Source organism: Protopterus annectens, chromosome 10.part0, assembly GCF_019279795.1.
Source record: "Protopterus annectens isolate FY-2018-M chromosome 10.part0, PAN1.0, whole genome shotgun sequence".
NCBI lineage: Eukaryota > Metazoa > Chordata > Ceratodontiformes > Protopteridae > Protopterus > Protopterus annectens.
In genome coordinates, this window is record NC_056744.1 from 989,439,118 (window position 1) to 989,460,047 (window position 20,930).

Below are 20,930 nucleotides of genomic sequence, written 5' to 3' on the forward strand. Positions count from 1 at the left end.
ACAAACATTATTATTCACCTAAAAAGTTATTGCATCTGAATAGCTATCCTCTTTTGGGATTTCAGTCAATTTTTGACACAATGAATTACAAGTGGTATTTTTCCTGGTTTAATATTGTGGTATTCCAAATTTATAACTGCATGGGGTCGTATGCTATCCTGCGTAGTTACTCTGCACCCAATTCGAAAAGTAAGACTCTAGTAATTCTTATTCTGTGTAAGCTAATGAAGAATGGCAGAGCCCTACATCTGATTGCAAAATGGGAGTGGTACTTCCTATGCCATTACACTTAGATTTTTTTCGAGTGGTGTGGAACTCCAGTATTAAAACAAAAAACAAAACAAAAAAAAAAAAAAAAAACTCTAAGCAACAAAATAGCCCACTGAAGTATAATAAATGCAAGCAGTTATTGTTGTTGAGTCTTTCGGCTTTTCCCGGTTAGGGGTCGCCACAGCGGAACTCTGGTCCGCCAATGATTGGTAGTTGATTTTTACATGCCGAGTTACCAGCCCTGATGCACAACCTTCAACGAAGATACGCCCATTTACCCATGTCTCCACGCAGAAGACGCTCTGGCTGAGAATTGAACCGGACAGCGTCTTACTGTGAGGCGACAACACTACCACATTATTTTGTGTAATGCCCAGAAGCATGCAATACCAGATCACACTAGCAGGTAGAGCTGTATGCAGGAGGAAGGAAGCTGGCGGGAGGGGAGGCCAAGAACTGCACACATATAATACGGGGGCTGGGCAATGATGCAAATTTTATTCCTGTTAAAAAAATAATAATTTCTTAACACAGCCTTACAACATGCTATCCCTATTGTTTAAGATGTGAAACTGCATGCCTGCCAGCTGTTTTACCTGTCAAGCATGCTTCCATAAGTGATTTATAGAAGATGCTATGATGCCAGTTATTCACATGAACTTACAGCTCCTCAGCTTGGTCAGCACTGGTGCTTCTAGCTGACTAGATGCTTGCAGTACCAGTAATGTTACAAAGGTGGCACTATGGTGGCATCAGGCTTTACGCAAACCCAGTAGTTATGCGGTAGCCTCAGTTTTGCCAGACTATGAAACAAATAAGTAATGAAAGTTAATGAATCTCATTTCTATCTTTGTGAAATACTGCTGCAATGCTGGTGCAGTATTATGCAGTATAGGGAGTCCTCTGCACACTAGTATGATTTTGTACTGTATGGTGGGGCTGTAGTATTATGCAGTATGAGTACTCTGCACCCTTATATGATTTTGCACTGTATGGTGGGGCTGTAGTATTATGCAGGATAGGGAGTACTCTGCACCCTTGTATGATTTTGCACTGTATGGTGGGGCTCTAGTATTATGCAGTATAGGTAGCACTCTACATCCTTGTATGATTTTGTACTGTATGATGGGGCTGTAGTATTATGCAGTATAGGGAGTACTCTGCACCCTTGTATTATTTTGTATTATATGAATGGGGCTGTAGTATTATGCAGTATAGGGAGTTCTCTGTACCCTTGTGTGATTTTGTACTGTATGATGGGGTTCTAGTATTATAGAGTATAGGGAGTACATTGCACGCTTGTATGATTTTGTACAGTATGGTGGGGCTGTAGTATTATGCAGTATAGGGAGTACTCTGCACCCTTGTATAATGGGCCTGGAAACTAGAACCAGGATAGAAATCCTTGATGAAAGGGGATCTCTCCTCGGTTATGCTTCATCAATTATTTAGAATCTATCAATTAGCAGTATTTTAAGAACATGAATTCCCCAGGCCTGTTATTTTTTAAGGTATTTCAAAAACAGAAGTAGCTTTCCTCCCTGGGCCTCTGCTGAAAATGGGCTTCCACCCAGCTAACCTTCCCGGTAATCAAATGTCAATAAATAAATAACACTATGACCACAGTGCTGGACTATAGGATTGTAGGCAATGAAGTAAAAGTCATAATTGTCAGTTACAATATATTTAGGATCAGATTTATTGTACACGTGCAGTCACAAAAGCACTTGAAGTGAACAAAGCAATATTGCATAAGGCAGGGATGGAGGGTTCAAACCTTCTGACTTCTGGGATTAGGAATAGCACTATGATTTCTGCAGTAATATTTAATTTTTGTCCATTTAAAGTTACTTTTATTGTCAGATATCAACATAGGCAGAGTTACTTATGAGTATCTAAGTGATTAATTCACTGAGCATAACCAATGCAAAGCTGCTTTCTCACTGATTACGTGTGTGTGTGTGTGTGTGTGTGTGTGTATTTTTAATGTTGTTGTGTAAAATGTGAAAATACCATTCTTTTTTGGACTGCTTTTATGATTTTTAATATTCATAATATGTGTAAAAGAAGGTTATAACAGAAAGGCTACTTTTTGTAAAATACAGGACTCTACGAAAGGCCTAAAATGGGAAAGAAAATGCAGCCTGCTGCAGTATAACAGACCAATCCTGCATTCATTCTTCTTCTTTTGGGTCACCAAAGTCCTACCAACTCAAAGGCTGTCTTCCCTGAAGAACAAGGACCCAACTTCTAGATATTAAGCCCACCAAAGAAGGATGGAGAACTGAGAAACAGGTAAGGAACCAGAAGCTAGCAACAATGAGAAGAAATAAACAAATTCAGCAAACAAATTAAAAAATAAAAGTACAAGCCAGTCAAGAAAGAAAAAAAGTGCTTTAATGTCTTTTTGAATAATTTTGTACTCCTGCAGCTTCTGACTTAGCAAAGTAAAGAACTACAAATGCTGCTGCTGTATATGAGTAGGACCAGCTTTAAACTTCAGACTTCTAGCAACTTCTCACTAACAGACCACAGTTTTCAGTTACAGATCATAGCAGTTAATGAAATAATTTAGATATCCAGGACAGGGCATGCAAGGCATTGCAGAAGGAAATATATAACCTAATGATTGTGCATAAGTTTAGTGGAAGTATGAATGGATTGTTATACCAGGTACATGGCATTGGTATTTGCTAGTATTTGTCATTTAGATCATTAGTTCATTTCTTATTCTATGCCTAATAATGACTGTGGCTAATGGATCAGGCTGGACATGTGAACATGTACATGGTAATAAGAGACATATCAGGCAGCAGATCACTGAAATTCCCAAAATTCTGAGATGACTTTATGAAGCACCATTATGATATTAACCCATTGCAGGGCAAAAGACATCTTAAAGGCATGGACAAAAACTGAGATAATGCACTACTCATCTCCATAGCTGTCTAGTGGTTAATATTATCGTATAAAAATTCTGCCGCAAAATGACATTGAGAATTAGCAGTTATGATGTGAGTTTTCTATCCAAAGCTTCTTCTCATGGTACCACACAAATGACATCATTTTGCATTTAATTTTTGTTTAACATCTTGTGACAAAGCATAAATGTAGTGCCTTGAATCCAAAAATTCCTTACCTTGTATTCTAGATAACTACCAGTGCATCTTCAAATGACACCGTTTGATTTGTATTGATTTCAAACTCACATAGAAAGTTTTATCTTGTTTTTGTTTGAACCGCTACAGTTGTCAGTTTTCTTTCTTTTTTGTATGTGGAGTCCTTACTCAGTTGAATATTCGCTCAAATTCTCATTCCGTCTCTCTGTTACAGATGTGAATTTGCCCTTATAAAAGAAATACACTAGTCACCACTAACTGAAAAGGATCATGACAGTCTGAAAGGGCCTTGTGTGCCTTTCATTCCTCCCTTGATATTACTAACTGAAGCAAGACATTTCGCAGGTCAAATAATGCTAGCAACGAGGGCAAATTATTTACATACATTATTATGAAAATAGATGCTCACTGTTATTGAACTGTAGTTCCTCAAATGGTCACATGATAGTAAGTTGTTTCAGGTGTACTATAATATCTGTACAGCATTCAGAGGAACCTAAACAAACACATTTTCTCCTGAAATATCAGAGAAATTTTCATTTTGCTTGCTCATGTTTTACAGTTTTCAACTTCCTGAATCAACACTCCCTTTTTAAAACAGGAACAAGTGATAAATCTCATAAGCAACTGAAATAATGTTTCAATTCAGGGCACTTTAGCTCTAAATCAATCCTGGACAGTCAAGAAAAAAAGGGGGCAAACGTGATATTATGTTGCAGTGCATTGTGGAACAGAAAAGAATCCTTGATTGAGAAATAAAATCATATCTAGAAGAAATTATTAAATTATATTGGCCACTTACAGTGAAGGATGGATATTAATACTGCAGGAAAAGAACAATACCATGATTGCAAGTGTTTTCATTTTTTTTATTGTGATGCTGTCTGCTTGTAGCTGTCTTAAAAGTACAGATATATGCTCCATGTGGATTTTTTGAATTCAAGGCACATTTAATCCTGTATGGATGAGCAAGCATTCATTTTAAAATGGTCATTTCCTCATTCCTATTACACATCTACACTAGTGTTCTGATTGTGATTTTATTGAAACAAACTTTCAATATTGTCTTTATTTAAATAATACTTTTATATTTTTTGCGGAAAAAGAAGAAGAATCTGAATGAATGTGGTGAATACTTGACTGGGAATTCCAAGGGCAGTACTGATGCATTAGCCAAACTACACATATAACAAAAAGCTAAAAGCAGGCATTAATAAAACAGATTTTTTTTCATGAAAAAAGTGTTAGCCTTGTGTATTGAAAAAGTAAATGGAAGGCATCAATAAAGTCCTAGTACTCAGTTCTGTCTATTTTAACTCTGTAAATAACACAGTTACCAACAGAGGTGGTTCTAATCAGTGGCTTACACATTTATTTGAGAAAACATATTTGGAATTTTGGATGATTGAGTCCTTCAATATTGTAAATTTTATCTTCAATGTAGCAGATAATATTTCAGTTGTTTAGGATGTTGATTAGGTATTAAAATCTGAAATACATCTCCTACATCTGAGAAAAGAATAACATTACATTAATGGGAAGAATCCAGACAAATACAGAAGCTTGATGATTTGATCTCATTTTGTGTCTTTCGGCTTTTCCCGGTTAGGGGGTCGCCACAGCGGAACTCCGGTCCGCTAATGATTGGCAGTTGATTTTTACTTACCGGCTTGCCAGGCCTGATGCACAACCTTCAACAAAGGTACGCCCATTCACACATGTCTCCACGCAGATGCTCTAGCTGAGAATTGAACCGGACAGCATCTTACTGCGAGGCGACAACACTACCGCAGCACCATCACCACGGGATAATTTGATCTCATGTGTGTTTAATTTCAGGACAAATGTAAACTACATGACACATTCTCAGAGAAAATTACAAAGAAGACACAACCATGGCAGAAGCTTTGGAGTAAGAAAGCTAAATCTCCATCCAAAAAGGCAGCTGCCAGGTCTAGGATTGTAGAAAGTCCAATACACAAAAAATAAGATCAACTCGAGCTCAGATTTATTTAAGAGCTTATAGGCTAAAGAGTGAACAACTCAATAACATAGTGCTTAAAACAAGTCACTAGTACTAAAGAAGCACACATTTCATGAACTCAAATGATCTGAAGTTGGAAGTAGTGAAAAAATAGAGATAAGAGTTAAATGGCCAGTAATTGAAAAAAAAGGAAGACGTTTATGTTGGTGACGGAAACCCTGCAGGAAAGTCAACATTAAAAGGTTATTGAAAAAAAAAATGGGCATAGCTATAGAGATGATGCTGTGGTGATATCCAGCCAGGTCAGTTGATGTTTGGTCACGATGACAGTAGTTTAAATATGCTTCTGGCAAATGGTATGTATTGCCAAGTCCAAGCTTGTGTGCCATTGTCAGGCTGACCAGGGTTGTGATTCAGAGAAAGGTGTGTTAACATGTATTGAGTTGGATGTTGAGGCCAAACCAGGTTAATTACAGTAGCTGATTACCATTTCCTTAGATCTATACTCTTTAAGCAACTGAGTTTCCAATTTATCATTTCATATAGCAAATTCTAATATTACATGCAATAAAGCATGATCAATGAGGTTTTAGAATGTGTATGTAAGCATTTGTGTTACAAATGATTGCTTGCTGAGAAATCTTGGCCATAATTACTATTTCTGAGTAACCAGAAACTAAGGCCAGGATTCAGAAACATTTAACACAATACACAGTTCATAGTATTGCAGGTAATGATAATGCCCAGGATGTGGTCAATTCTGAGACATAACATAGTCACACAATCTGAAAAATTGCATGCCATGCAATGCAAATGATCATACGAAGGTTTTGAAGTGATGTCTTTCTCTTTCTCTTCTGCCTCTTTTGGTATCAACTGGCACATGGGAGCAACAACATAGGACAATGGTCCTTGTTTCTGTTTCCATTACAAATTCTTCCCTTTTTATGGGGCAGGGTTTTTACCCCAATGACCATATCACATGCACACACACATACACACACACACACACACACACACACACACACACACACACACACACACACACACACACACACACACAATGGAAATAAGGCACATGGATTATGCAAATGACAACAGTAAACATAGTGAAGCCATTCAGAAACATATAAAGCAGTCCCATGCAATGGTGCAAATCTATTATGAAAATAAAGGGGTTTAGTGTATATTATGTATAGGAGTAACCATGGCTATAGCCAATCAACATACATCATGCATTAGTGGCTGCCATCAGAGAATCAATGCCTGCAATGTTACTCTTCATAGTCATCCATGTTATTGCAGAATATATCAGCAGTACTTTATGTTCCAACACCTAACAGACCAGCAGATAGTGGACTGATACCAGATGTGCAGTGACACTATATGAGAGCTTGTTGCACTGTGTCACCAACAAGCAGAATCAAGGACGGTGCATGGAATGCTTATCTCACCATTCAAGAAGCAATGGGTAACCTCATCCATCTTAGGTAGAAGTACTTTTCTGAGAAAAACAGGAGACGTGACAACTATGTCACATGTGACAACCTCATTTATCTTACACCAATTCCTCAAAAGTATGCTGTTAGAGGAGTGTATCTGGTTCCTCATGAATACAGGGGAAATAACCACTATCATGTGTGTATTTTATAACATACCTCATTTCACTGAAGTCCTGGAAGCTGTAGACTGCCCATACATTGCCATGATGGCCCCGCCTGGTACACAGAGAAAAAGATAAATTAACAGGAAGACCTTCTGCTTCCTCATCTGCCAGTTGGTGTGTCCCAGGGCATATTATAATGTGTCTGTGTTCCACCTGGAAGTTTCCATGATTTACACAGCTGGCACTTGTCCAGACTATGGTACTGGTTCATGTGGATGGACATCCCACAATATCATCTGGTCAGTAGCTGCATACATTTGCAAGTCAACAGGGCAGTATATACACACACATATTGCATGCAGGGGGCAGGACATATACAGTCACATAACTTCTGTGTGTTGCAGGTGAAGCTAGATATACATCTGAGGTGGTAGTGGTGACAACCTCTCTCTGCAAGCCCCAGACCATGGCAGAAAATCTTGCATGCAACACTGCCCATGCAGAAACTCGTAACATTGTCAAGCATGTGCTTGAAAAATGGAAGGGTCTCTTCTCTGCTTGAAGTAGTCAGGCAAGGTTCATATTTTTTTAGGCTGATGACCACTAGGGACCTTAGAAGCCTAGTTGCTCGCATTTGAGTCCTGAGTATCATGGGTGCCTATATGTGGGGGTATGTTAGTATGGAATTAACTAAGGATTTGTAGGGGGTGTTATCTAGGTTAAAACTTTTCTTATTGATGGCCTCTGTCCAAAAGAGACATGAGGGCCAGACCAGGGGTAAATTTACCATTTCACATCCAATCATGCTGCAGTATGCTATTGACACCTGGAGCAAATGTTTAGTGGTGTGTGCCATGCTGCATGATATGGAAATATGTAAACATCTGCAGTAACAGGGAAACATTCCAGGAGGGGCTACCATATATGGAAGACCAGCAGTGGAGAGCAGGCTGTACAGTCTGGGAAAGAAGAGGCAGTAGCCATACCATATGTAAGGTGGAAGGTGGGCACAGCACATGAGGATGATTATAAGATGGTGACTGGTTTATGACAATGTCACCCAGACCTACTTCAGCAGTGTGAGGCAAAGGATAGGTATGAAACATTTGATACACATAGTAAGCATTTTTTCCTCCTGTTATTGTATTGCCTGTTGTACTTATGTCAGTACATTTGCATATCATTTTTTATAGTGGCCAAGGAACATGAGTTGGACACAGTAGGATGTCAAAGGAAGCAGGGATGACAGCAGTGAGGTAATTTGGGCACGTGTGGCACCACAATGTGGAACTGACAATGCCTGTGTACCACATGTATGTACTAATGTGTTGTCTTTTTTCATCCTTCTGTAGGTTTGGTTGTAGTGCAGCTGGGGAACATGAGTGATATGATGACTCTGTTGCTGGGTCACAAGTGGCTACCAGGTGTGCCTCTTAACATGAAGATCACTGGTAGCCTCCATGGCCACTTTTCAAGCAGGGGACACATGCTTCTTTTCTGCCAGTGGCCTGGAGCAGTCTCACATCATTTTCCAACATCATTTGTGGAGGCTGGTGTCAACTGAGATATGTTGACTCCAGGGTGCCTGCCTCAGCATGGTGGAGCATTTCCTTACATGGCTGGAACAGTTACATCACTGGGAGTCCCTGACCAATGGAAGACCAGAGGCACAGCTTATCCATGACATCTGTCACTGTGGTACTGATTGTTGGGTGTTACCTCTTTGATGGTGTGGCTTCTAGCCACAGTCACTGCCCTATCCACATTTGTGAGTACCTCCTTCCTATTGCATCATTCTTCATACCTTGTTTGTTACTCAGCCCACATCATCATAGGCTGTCCATCTTCTGTCAGTATGTGTCCATCCATTGTCATGATCATCTTTTTTGTGTATGCCTCATTGTCTGTCTCTCTTCCCGCCAGTGGATGTGTTTTATGTCTGCACCTGATATCATCTCATCTCCCGCTATTGTTACTGCAACTATTCCAGTTTACCTATTACAGCTATCCTGCCTGACCTTTTTGTTCCTATAATACAGGTCCTCTAATTTTCCCCCAAAACTGCCTTTCCTTCCCTTACAACTATCATACATTATGGATACCCATGGGTGTTCTGCTTGCTATACTCCCAATTCTTGCTTTCATCCACCCTTTTTTCACAATTTCTGTGAAGAACTGGGTAGGCACTCTGCTATACTGGCCTGCTCTAGTCTATCTGACACTTTGTTGCATGCATGGACACAAACTGTGATACATTAGCCTGCCTTGGTAGTGGCATCAGCCATGGTAGTTATGTACTTGTCTATCACAACTCTATTCCACTGTGCCAATTTAGTGCCACTCTGTCCCATAATGTTTCAATTTAATATGCTGTCATTTGTAAGTTATTTCATAGTTGTGCTGGCAACAATTCACATCTGATTAGCTTTGGATCACATTGTGTTATCAACAGCAAAATATCCATAAATTCCAGCCTACATATTACAAAGTGTATATCTTCATTTCTTTTATCAAGATGCTTATAGTCTGTTAATTGCTACATCTCTCAGTATGTATCTGAGTATTCATTTAATTAAGACTCAAGTTCAGTTTAGGTACTATGCCATATTTATTTGTTTACCTCTGCATGTATGATAAATACATATGTACATAAACATAGAAAAAAATCATTCAAACAATAAGGGTAAGCATGATAAGTTTTATACATGTATATGCATAATTGTAAATGTGTGTGTGTGTATATGTATGTATGGTTCCCTATCAGAAGCCTGAAACACTATAAGCTTGAAAATCAAAATCCTGAAACCAAAAGCCAGAAAATTCAAAATCTCGAAAACCCAAAATCCTGAAACTCAAAATCCTGAAAACACAAAATGGACATACTGACGTCATTGTGGCTTTGCTATTGTTAGCCCTGTGGTGTTAGGTCATGTGTTGGGTTCATGTGAGTGTGCGGTTGGTTTTATGTTAGGGTTAGGGGCGGTTTAAGTGAGTTAGGGTTAGGGCGCAGGTTAGGCATGTATGCAATAGTGACAAATATTAGGGTTAGGGGCGGTTTAAGTGAGTTAGGGTTAGGGCGCAGGTCAGGTGAATGTGCGATATTGACGGACCTTAGGGTTAGGGTTAGGGTCAGGGTCAGTTGGTAGATATTAGTGTCTTTATAGTGACATATTAGCATTATTTGTGTTTTCAGGATTTTGAGTTTCAGGATTTTGGGTTTTCGGGATTTTGAATTTTCAGGCTTTTGGTTTCAGGATTTTGATTTTCAAGCTTATAGTGTTTCAGGCTTCTGATAGGGAACCGTATGTATATATATATATATATATATATATATATATATATATATATATATATATATATATGTTTGGGTCTATGTTTGAATTATCAAAAGATCACAATATAAATGTCAGAATAACATTCAAAACATCAAACCATTTTTAAGTACATGCCAGTATTTCTTGGGATTGGTGACGGTCCTTTCCCAATGTGGAGCGATTACATTAGTATATATAATATGCAAGTGTGTATGTGTGTGTGTGTGTGTGTGTGTGTGTGTGTGTGTGTGTGTGTGTGTGTGTGTGTGTGTGTGTGTGTGTGTGTGTGTGTGTGTGTGTGTGTGTGTGTTAGTGCAAGGTGGCTCAAAATGTCATAAACTCGAATTATAAATGATCAAACCCAAATGGCTGATCATCTTTTTATTTCCAGTGAGGCAAGCCTCCCTAAACCCTTATACACCGTGCTAAATATATACACTAACTCACAGATGTCACTACCATAGGGCAAAGGGTCATTTCCCATGCCCACTGTCCCACAACATCACTCAGGAAAAGACATTCATTTCATCAACTGATTTTTGATCAAATAGCTACTGGACAAAAGGTACATTACCCAGGGTGGCTTGCCCTCTTTTCTAAAAAAGATTGTTTTCCTTTTTTGATATAAACATGATTGATCAGTTTATTTTATAATCTAGCTGTTGAAATTGGTTAGTATTACTCGAAACTGACTCTGAAGAGTTGTGGCAGTGCAATGTCAATTATTTTCAGTTGATTCCAGAATTATTATAAATGCATCATCAAAAACTGAAAAATAATTAAGAGGAACAAATCCGTTTGTACTGCCCTTGTTAACAGATCTTGATTCATAGATAAAATTAAAAAGTCATATCTTTTTCTGCAAGATGAATACAATTTTCTCACTCTGGAACCCGACCCTATCACTTTTTTACTTCCCAACAGCAAAATACACATCTAACTGTAGTAGTTCTGCCTCTTCACCAGCTTGGTTGATAGATTCCTGTGAAACTCTTGAAAACAACTTTTATCTGGGTATGCCTATTCAGAAACTCTCGCAAAGGGTTTATAAGATTTATATGCAATTAAGAATGCAAAATGCTTTGGGTAGATAACATCAAACTATGGTACATTATAGCCACTCTTTCATGTGTTTTTGAGGCCATGACAAAATCAATTTACAGATTATTTTTATTCCCCTGTGTGTATTGTGAGTAGTGAGACACCAGGGATTATTTAATTTCTTTACTGTTTATGAATTTAGGATCAGGGAGGAGGCATGGATTGGTGCAGGCTACTTGGAGGGCTTATGAAAGTATATAACTAGTTACTCCTGCAAATGGGCATGAGTACAAGTGGTCATATGCTTTGTGCATGTGACACATGAGCATGAGCACATGTGGTCATATGCTTTGTGCATGTGACGTGGGGATGAGCACAAGTGATCATATGTTTTGTGCATGTGACACATGGGCATGAGCACATGTGGTCATATGCTTTGTGCATGACATGAAGATGCTAAGTCAACTACAGAAGGAGCAACAGAGCTGTAAGGTATTTTTCTTCTTGGAATTTGACTATATTTATTTTGTTACAACTACTGAATGTTACAAAGAAGATGTACAATTTGGCAAGTAAGATTTAAAAAAAAAAAATCTTTACAGTGAGTTAAATCTAGTTTCGAAAATAACCCATGGACTGGATTAAGAAAATTTTGCAGCATTATGGTAAGAAAATTTGCATGACGTGGTCATGCGCTATTCAGAAAAACAAACTGCACAACATGTCCATGGCTTGCAGCACAGCTTGGCAAGGTATATACTAATGGCCATATAAGGAAATGGTAATGACCAACATTATTAAAATAAGATGGCTTGTGTAGTAAGATAAAATGAGATGGGAAAGCAATTCAGAAATGTATAAATGCAGCCCAGTGGAGCTGCACCATACCAAATGCTTATGTTCATGCTTGGGTTATTGCCAAATAATGCCAGGAGTTGCCTTCCCCTTGAAGTACACCACTCAATACACCACCTCAAAACATTTAAAAGTGTTGGCCATTTTATTTTATATTATGGCTATCACCTGCAATGAGACTTAAAAGCAGGCATACATGACAGGTTCAACTGTAGCAGGTTCTGAAATTGCTGCTCTACAAGTTGTTCTGTAGCACATCCTTTCTTTCTGCTTTCTGCTTACCATTCTGCTAACAACTCTCAAATTCACCTGACTGGGTGTGATGATTATGCTAAGTAGGGTTCAATGTATTACTGGTTTTGAATCACTCAATTTCTGAGACAAGAATTTCTGCAAACTATTGTCCAGAAATCTGTTTTGTGTTGTGCACATGACTAGGTCCAGCCTAGCTGAAAGGGATTAAATGTAACTCCATACTGAACCATTTGTACATGGAGTTGCAGTATTGTCTGATTTCTTAACAGCATAACAAGTGTCCCCAGGACCTCCATGGTTCACATTTTAATGTGCCATTGTGAACCATAATAATAAATCAGTGTCTACATTTTCTGACTCTGCCATCCATCTTGCAAATGAATGGCTTATCAGTACTCATTATCGTGTAACAGACAAGACATATGAGACGTGTATAGTTATGGCAATCACCCATGGGACTGATATCTCATACAGAGGGGAGCAGTGCTGTCACCATTACAGTGACATGAGGCATTGCAATCCTGACCTCCAACACCAATGGAAGGATGGATTTAAGCACTGGACACTACCTGTGCACTGTAAGTAGACCTTATATTAGTTATACATTTAAAATGGTACTGTATGCCATCCAGAAATATTTCACATGGTTCATTTTCTATCGATTTGTTTCCAGTTTGTATACCTTTCATGCAACACTGCCAATTCTGTGATAACTTTTTTTATTTATTTATTTAGTTATTTTATAAGCTGGAGTGTGGGGAGTGCCTTCTGTGTGGAGTCTGTATGTCCTCCCTGCGGTTGGGTGGGCGTTCAAAAGACATGAGTAAATGAGCGTGCCTTCATTGAAGGTTGAATTTCGAGCTGGCACCTCGGCGTTCATGAAAACTCTACTGCCAATCATTAGCAGACCGGCGTTTCGCTGTGTTGACCCCTAACCAGGAAAAGCCGAAAGACAACAACAACATTTAACATTTGTTTACATGGAAAGTCTGACTTGGAATGAGCCAATTTTCAGCAGAGACCCAGGGAGAAACACTCCAGACTCGTGTATTTGTAATGTGTGAGGAAACCGGAGTACCCAGAGGAAACCCATACAAATGCAGGGAGGACATGCAGACTCTACATAGAAGGTACCCCGGCCGAGAATCAACCGTAGAGTTTCTGCTGTGAGGTACTGCTTTGTACTATTTTTTTTAAATTTAAGGCACTGGCTTTCAGCTATGCTAACAATTGCTCTGGTCTTCTCTGGTTTTGAATTTTAGGACACTAGCTTTCAGCTGTGATAGTAGGAACTACTCTGTTCTGGTTTTTAATTTCAAAGTTATTGTGAACTCTTCTGTTTAGATGTTGGTATCTCATGTTGCAAATCTTTATTTTAGGGAAACCACTGTACTAAGACTACATGACAAAGTCTGATATATAAATGAAAGTGCTTCCTTTTTTGTAGTAAAGATGTTTTTGTACTTTTGTCATCTCTCATCCTATTTGGATTTTTTTATTCATGCCATTGTAAGTAGTTAATAATCCTAAAGAGGTCAGCAGTAAAGAATGAAGAAACTGCAGTTGTGTAAGTAAACTTAACATAACAGCAGATATTCGAGTGATCACTGTCGCAGGAGCCTTAGCTATATGGAGTATGTCCTGCCAAGGATATAACAGCTGGACAGCTTCCAAAGCTTTAGGCGCTTCCCACACATCCAAACAATCAGCTGAATAGAACTAAAAAAAAAGGTTCACGTGCCAAGCCATTCAGAGTTTGCATGCCAACACACTGAGGAAGGCTGGGCCCTGAAAGGACAATACTATGAATAACAAAAGATAAATGCCCACAACCTGGTATAAACAACACATCAAAAACAAGGGGGTGGGTGGAGGGAGGGAGTGGCTACTGCAGCAATGATCTTTGGACCATCTATTTTTATGCTAAGTTTATTTACACAACTGTACTATGCTTATCATATTGATCACTGCCGCAGGAGCCTTAGATTTATGGGTAGGTTACCTAGCTAACATTTAGGAAGTGGAAACAGAAGGGTCCAGGAGCCCCTGGAGAATGGCCATAACAAAGCTTGATTTAGATCTAGAGAAGAAACCAAGCTTTTAATATCTTGTAAAAGTATGTATAGAGGACCAAATTGCTGCAAATAGAATACTTCTAGAATTCAGCTGTTTCCAAAAAGCTTAACAAAGTTCCTTTCAGCAGCATAGTATTAATTCTAGTTATTTGCAGTTGACTTTTTATTTGTAGGCAATATACTAAACCTCTTCACAATGTTTAGCTTTCCAAGTATATGATACTTGATTTTTAGGTATAATATTTTTTTGTATCCAGACAAAAGTCCAGTTCAGGCAACAACTGTACAGAAAACAGACTGACTGTTTTACCCTTGCAGACCTATGACCAGATGAGTGCTGCACAATACAGAAAGTGCTAGACAAACATTTTGTAATTCACTTCATATGGTAGTCCATCACATCATAGTTGTGTGTCTGTGTGTGTGCGTGTGTGCGTGTGTGTGTGTGTGTGTGTGTGTGTGTGTGTGTGTGTGTGTGTGTGTGTGTGTGTGTGTGTGTGTGTGTGTGTGTGTGTGTGTGTGTGTGTGTGTGTGTGTGTGTGTGTGTGTGTATGTATGTGTGTGTGTGCATATGTGTGTGGTTGTGTGTGTTTATGTGTGGTTGTGTGTGGGTGTGAGTTTGGATCATGTGACTATTTCACTTTGCAAAATCATTTACTTAACTGTTATGAACCACTAACAGCTGCTTTAGTTTTGCTTTTAAATAAAGTGCATTGAACAATACATGTGATGAAGGTTGTGGGTTCAGATACCCAGAAATATATACTTTGTCTTGCAGTTGGCAAAGAGAATTAAAGTGCTAATGAGATACTTGCTGTGATACATGGTTTGAATCCCTTAGCCTTCCATTGCCTACTGTGTGACCTTGAGCAAGTTAACTAACCAGACAGTGCTTAGGGGAAACTGGGAATTTGGGCTACACTCATTAATGGTCTCATGGACTGCATGCTTAGAAACTACCTATGAACTTTCACTTAAATGACATTATCACTATTTAAATATTCTTTCTACAATTTTTGTTTTCTAATTAACTAATTTTTCTTCATGATTCTTTTCACGTCTCGCCTTTGTTCTCATGCACTTTAAAATTTAATAATACCATAATGAATGGCCAAGAGAAATAAATACGACAAAGATGCAGTTGTGGATAAATTGTAACCATTACAGTTAACTGCTTTACCATAGGACATCTGCGGTGGTGCAGCGTTAACTTTGTTGCCTCACAGCAAGAGGTTCTCTTGCTCGATTCTCAGCTGGAGTGCGGGGAGTGCCTTCTGTGTGGAGTCTGCATGTCCTCCCTCTGGTTGGGTGGGTGTTTGAAAGACATGCATAAATGGGCATGCCTTGGTTGAACATCAAGCTGGCACCTTGGCATTTATGAAAAATCTACTGCCAATCATTAGCAGACCAGAGTTCCACTGTGGCGACCCCTAACCAGGAAAAGCCAAAAGACCACAAACAACAGCAGTTAAGTGTTTGACCATCATAAAATAATGCTCCTTGTTAACATGTGGCTTGGTCAGGTTCATGAGTGTACTTAGTACAATATGAAGTAATCTACAAGGCTCAAAACAACCAACCAAACATATTATAGTTATCTATATTCAAAAGACAATGGTTTGAAACAAAAAATGATCAGGCATTTCTTGAAATATTACACACTTGTGTTTCATTGCCAGCCTTAACCATTGGTATTCACTAATGACCCTCCTTAGAAGCTTTACAATAAGAAAACGCTACTTTGATTAGTGCTTAATCTTTTCCTGGTTAGCATTGTTTTGTACAAAAATATTGTACTTTGCAAACATTAAAAGTGATGTACAGAAAAACTAAAATCAAAGCAGTGACATTGGTCTTTTTCTGTTTTATGTATCACTACTTAAGGAGCTAAGAAAATGTAGGTAAAGCATATAGAAAACAAATAAAATGTGTACAGCTTTGTCTCGCTGACAATGAATATGTTTTAGTCAGTGAAGGCATTAATAGAAACATAATATCCATTCATGCCATAAATAAACCATAAACTAATGATTACTTCAAACTAAATCACAAACTCAGCATTTTAGAATTATAGCTAAATTCCTTTGAAAGTTTGTAAAATATGTTTAACTCTACCCAAATAAAGTAGAATCTGGGGACGAGCATGTTGTATACAAGTTAAAGTACACAAAGTTAAACAAAGTCAGTAGTTTTTAGTAATTTTTATTACTTTTCTAATCTTTAACATGACACCTTACTCCCGTCCCCTTATCCACTCTTAAAATTCTCTTCTCTGCTTTCTATATATGTCCCCTCTTTTTATTAACTTAAGCATTACTAGATGACTCAACTATGAACTACTCTCTATTGGGCCATTAATGTATTTTCTTTTTTTGTCTGAACAGTAACAATTATTATGTTTCACTGTAATACTACCCTGTCAGTCATTTAATACTGTACATAGTCCTGTCTTTAAATTGGTATGTTATGCTTAATTCTTGTGTTCTGTTATGCAATTTATTTTGTACTGTGTGTAAATAACATTATTCTCCTAACTTTATTTGATTCTCTAGTGTATAACAACTGCTGTATGTTTGTTTAGATGAATTGTAATGGAGCTTTTCTCCATGGGCCAAAGCTAAGCTGCAAACAGGTTTCCTTCCCAGTCGGACATTCCCGGTAAAAAAATGTAAAATAAATAAAGTGAATTTGTCACAATACAGGTGATTTGATACACTTCTTATTCATTAACACTTGTGCATTATGAACTTGTCAAAAATCTTAATTTCCTAACCTACAAAAATGAATTATCGTTTTTAACAGCATTTCTAGTATTTCAGTCAAACAGATGCATTGCACATCAAGCTGTTTTAACAGACTGCAGTTTCAGAAGCACCCGTTTTTTAAATATACTGAAATATCTGTCACGTTGCTGTCCAATCTATGTTTGCAAAGTAAGTTATAAAGCCATGAGCCCACAGATAATCCCAGGAAGTTACGGATAAACTAGATTTCCTCCTCTTGACTGTGATATCAGGTAACCACAAAATAAATAATGATTATGAGAAACATTCCCCTTTAAACATGGACCTCAAAATCTGTAAAGGTCTTTCAGTAGAACTTTTCCCTGCATGATTGGAATTATTTTTGGTGACATTTTGCATGGTTTTGCCTTGATTATCATAGTCCCAAATATGTAGAGTTTACTTTTTGCTTGTCTGTGGTAGGGACCAAAAGATAAACTGTTGCTCCATTTCATGAAAGAATTGTTTCTCTTTACTCCTATTGTGCATTGCACATGCATTTGTTGACATGTATACAGATGGCGCATTTGCCCTACTTACGTTAGAAAAATCTCTTTCAACTAATACTACCCTTAATTCCTGTTAATTTGTATAAACATAGGGAAAATGCAATATATATATATATATATATATATATATATATATATATAATGTGTAATGTGTAATTTTGCAGTACTGTATGTTACAAGACACTGAATACTCTTAACAAGGATTAGTAGAATAAGGTGAAGCAGCATTAGACAAGGTTGTACAGTGTTTTGAAGCTAGAGCTGTAGAGTAATGACAAACCTCTAGGCGAACACATGCTGATAGAACTATATAACAAACCACTGCTAAGAACTGGTTAGTGGAGTGTTACAGAAGGCCTCTACATCCAGAAAGACAAATTATTACTATATGCAGTGGTTGCAGTATGAAGAAAAGATCATCAGCAGGGCCTGGAAAGAGAGACTAATAATGGGCCAGGCTTCTTGCTGCTTTACAAGAGTATACAATAACAAAAGATTGTTTCAAGTAGAAAATGATACCTTACTGCAGTGCAGTTACAGACCTGAAATTAAGTGACCCTCGTCCACTTAAACAAGAAAGAGGTCATTTGTATAGAGATGCTTAACTATAGCTTCTTGAAAAGAAAGTGTCTCTCTCTTGCATCTCCTATAATATATCAACAGTAGTCTCAGGTTTATAGCAGAACATTCATGCATTATTCTGTGAATTGAAATAAATACGTTATACCAAGCACACTGTTACTTATAACTCTTGAGTCTGAATTAATGCAAGCTTTGGGCACTCTTATGCAAATAAAGTTTAATATCCAAAGTGTTATCTTAAAGTTTCAGAGTCAGTATAGACCATAAGTTGCCAGGTGCGTAATGAGTTAATGAGTAGTACTTTATAATCGGCAGTTGGCTCAAATGTGCATTTTGCAAATTGGGTTGTCAGTGTTTGACTCTGCTCTGAGGTATGGCAACCTTGGACTTAGTAAATGTCAAAGGCACACAGTATAGAGAGTGTGCTAGGGATCACTACCCACAGAAAAAAAAATCCATTGTTCTTGATCTAGTTGTTTTTGACCTCCAGACATTGATACAGGTGCATTAGGATTTAGATGTGTTTACCACACAAAGCTTTACCATTCAGTAACAAACTGCACATTGCACAGTATACATAAATGTACTGTTCGGAAAATGATTCAAAGGTCCATGCAGAGAAAAAGTTTAGTGCACTTCTAAAATAATTCTACACAAAGATTGTAAATGGAATTGTTTTATTTACAAGTGTGCTAAAGAGTTACTGATTTCATTTAATATACAGCATTAAAACGGGCAAAACATTTAAATTTCAAAGCCTTTTCACAATATTACACAATCTCTCTAACTCCTAAAATACAAATGTAGACAAACATATGAACTGATTCAGAAAAAATACTAGACACATTTGGGTATAAATAAGTTTATGTGCTGTTCTCCTAAGTAGTGCAGTGATAATAAAATAGAAAATAAAACACTAACCTCTGTGTATTTACAGTATCTTATCACTGCTTTGTATCTTGAATAGTGTTCTGGTATACAGACAGAAATGTAACTAATATACATGACGTAGTTTGTAATACAACTGCTGAAAAATAATATAAAAGCAATTATAGCAGAATAAGAAAGCTTTTACAGCTGAAACACTATATCATTAATCATAACATTTTTATAATACTACTGCCAGGATTGCTTACTGTAGATACAACTTTTTTTCTGAACAGGATCCAAAACCATGGGTGTCATGTCTGCTTCTATTTTCCCAATTAAAACATTTATTCTCAGCTAAATTCTAACCCATTTAGTGTTCTGTATTTCAGTTCTAATCATTTACTGGAGAAGGCTGAAAACTTTAGCATGCAAACAAGTCTAAAAAATATGACAATACATGGTGGGGGAGAATGATTTAGGTCACGTCAGCATGTCGAAACAGGCTATGGGCTGATATTATTTAATATTAATGGTATCACCAGTATCCATTTTGAAATTCTTTGACTTATTTTCATTCTGATCTGTTCTGTATGACCTTCATTTATCTTAGACAAAGAAAGCAGCAAGGGACATTTTTAAATAATCTGTAATATTCCTTCTGGATCTGAAAAAAAAAAATAAAGACACATTTAACACAGGTGAAGTTTTTGTTTTAAATCATCAAGATAGTGTAAGCGATCTTAACCATACACAAATATAATTGCAATGCATGTTAATCTATAGTCACCGGTTACAGCAGCATTGGTATGAATGCAACGTTTTGGGGATGTAGTTGCCAAATCAACAACTTCGCCACAGTCACACACACACACATATACATACACACACACACACACACACACACACACACACACACACACACACACACACACACACACACACACACACACACACACACACACAAAGCACATTGTGAGGAAAATTTGACACCATTTTGTTGCATGAATCAAGACCAAAATAGGGTAGAATAATTTAATGAAGCTGGGGGTGGCGCGTGATTCAGTATATTAGCTTATACCCCACCAGAGAAGAAAACACCTCTTTCTGCCTTAGGTTAGATAATTTTCCTTGAAAATGATACACCTCTTACACAAATGGGGTCACAGCTCATTGTACATCTGCACTTAAGTTGGATAGTGTTTGTTCCTGATTTGGGAAGGCAGAGTTTAGAAGCTTATACCTGAATATATAAAAATAAATGTATACAACTGCAATTTAAATAATACTCTTTAATAAACTAAAATTACTGGTTAGGCACATAAAAAGTATCATCACAAGATCTGTGTTTTTCAATTTTAAATCTGAACTGTGTTCTTTCTATATTAATGTTGTAACGTTTAAATGCACTCAAAATTATTATCTAAAATAAATGTTTGCCATGGCTAGAAGTCACTGTTTAAATATCCTACAAAATGTGTGAAATTTAAATTAAGTCATAGATTCACTTTACTCCATACCAGAGTTTGCCCACAAGAAAATAGACATCTGAAGATACCGATTGTATTCATATCTCCATTCAAACAAGTTGAAATCCCCCATCCATACCTTTCCCTTCTGTTATGGATTATGTAAAATTATGTACCCAGCGTAAGTGTGCCAGAAATGTC

General features: G+C 37.5%; 1 protein-coding gene across 1 annotated transcript in view; it reads right to left on the minus strand.

Moving 5' to 3' along the window:
- Window positions 1-19,053: 19,053 nt before the first annotated feature.
- Window positions 19,054-20,930, minus strand: part of ADGRL4 (adhesion G protein-coupled receptor L4) — a 707,438-nt gene continuing 705,561 nt past the window's right edge. The window contains exon 15 of the mRNA XM_044085751.1: window positions 19,054-19,927. Coding sequence (XP_043941686.1) covers window positions 19,865-19,927 — 63 coding nt within the window. The 3' untranslated portion in view covers window positions 19,054-19,864. The remainder of the gene's footprint in view (window positions 19,928-20,930) is intronic.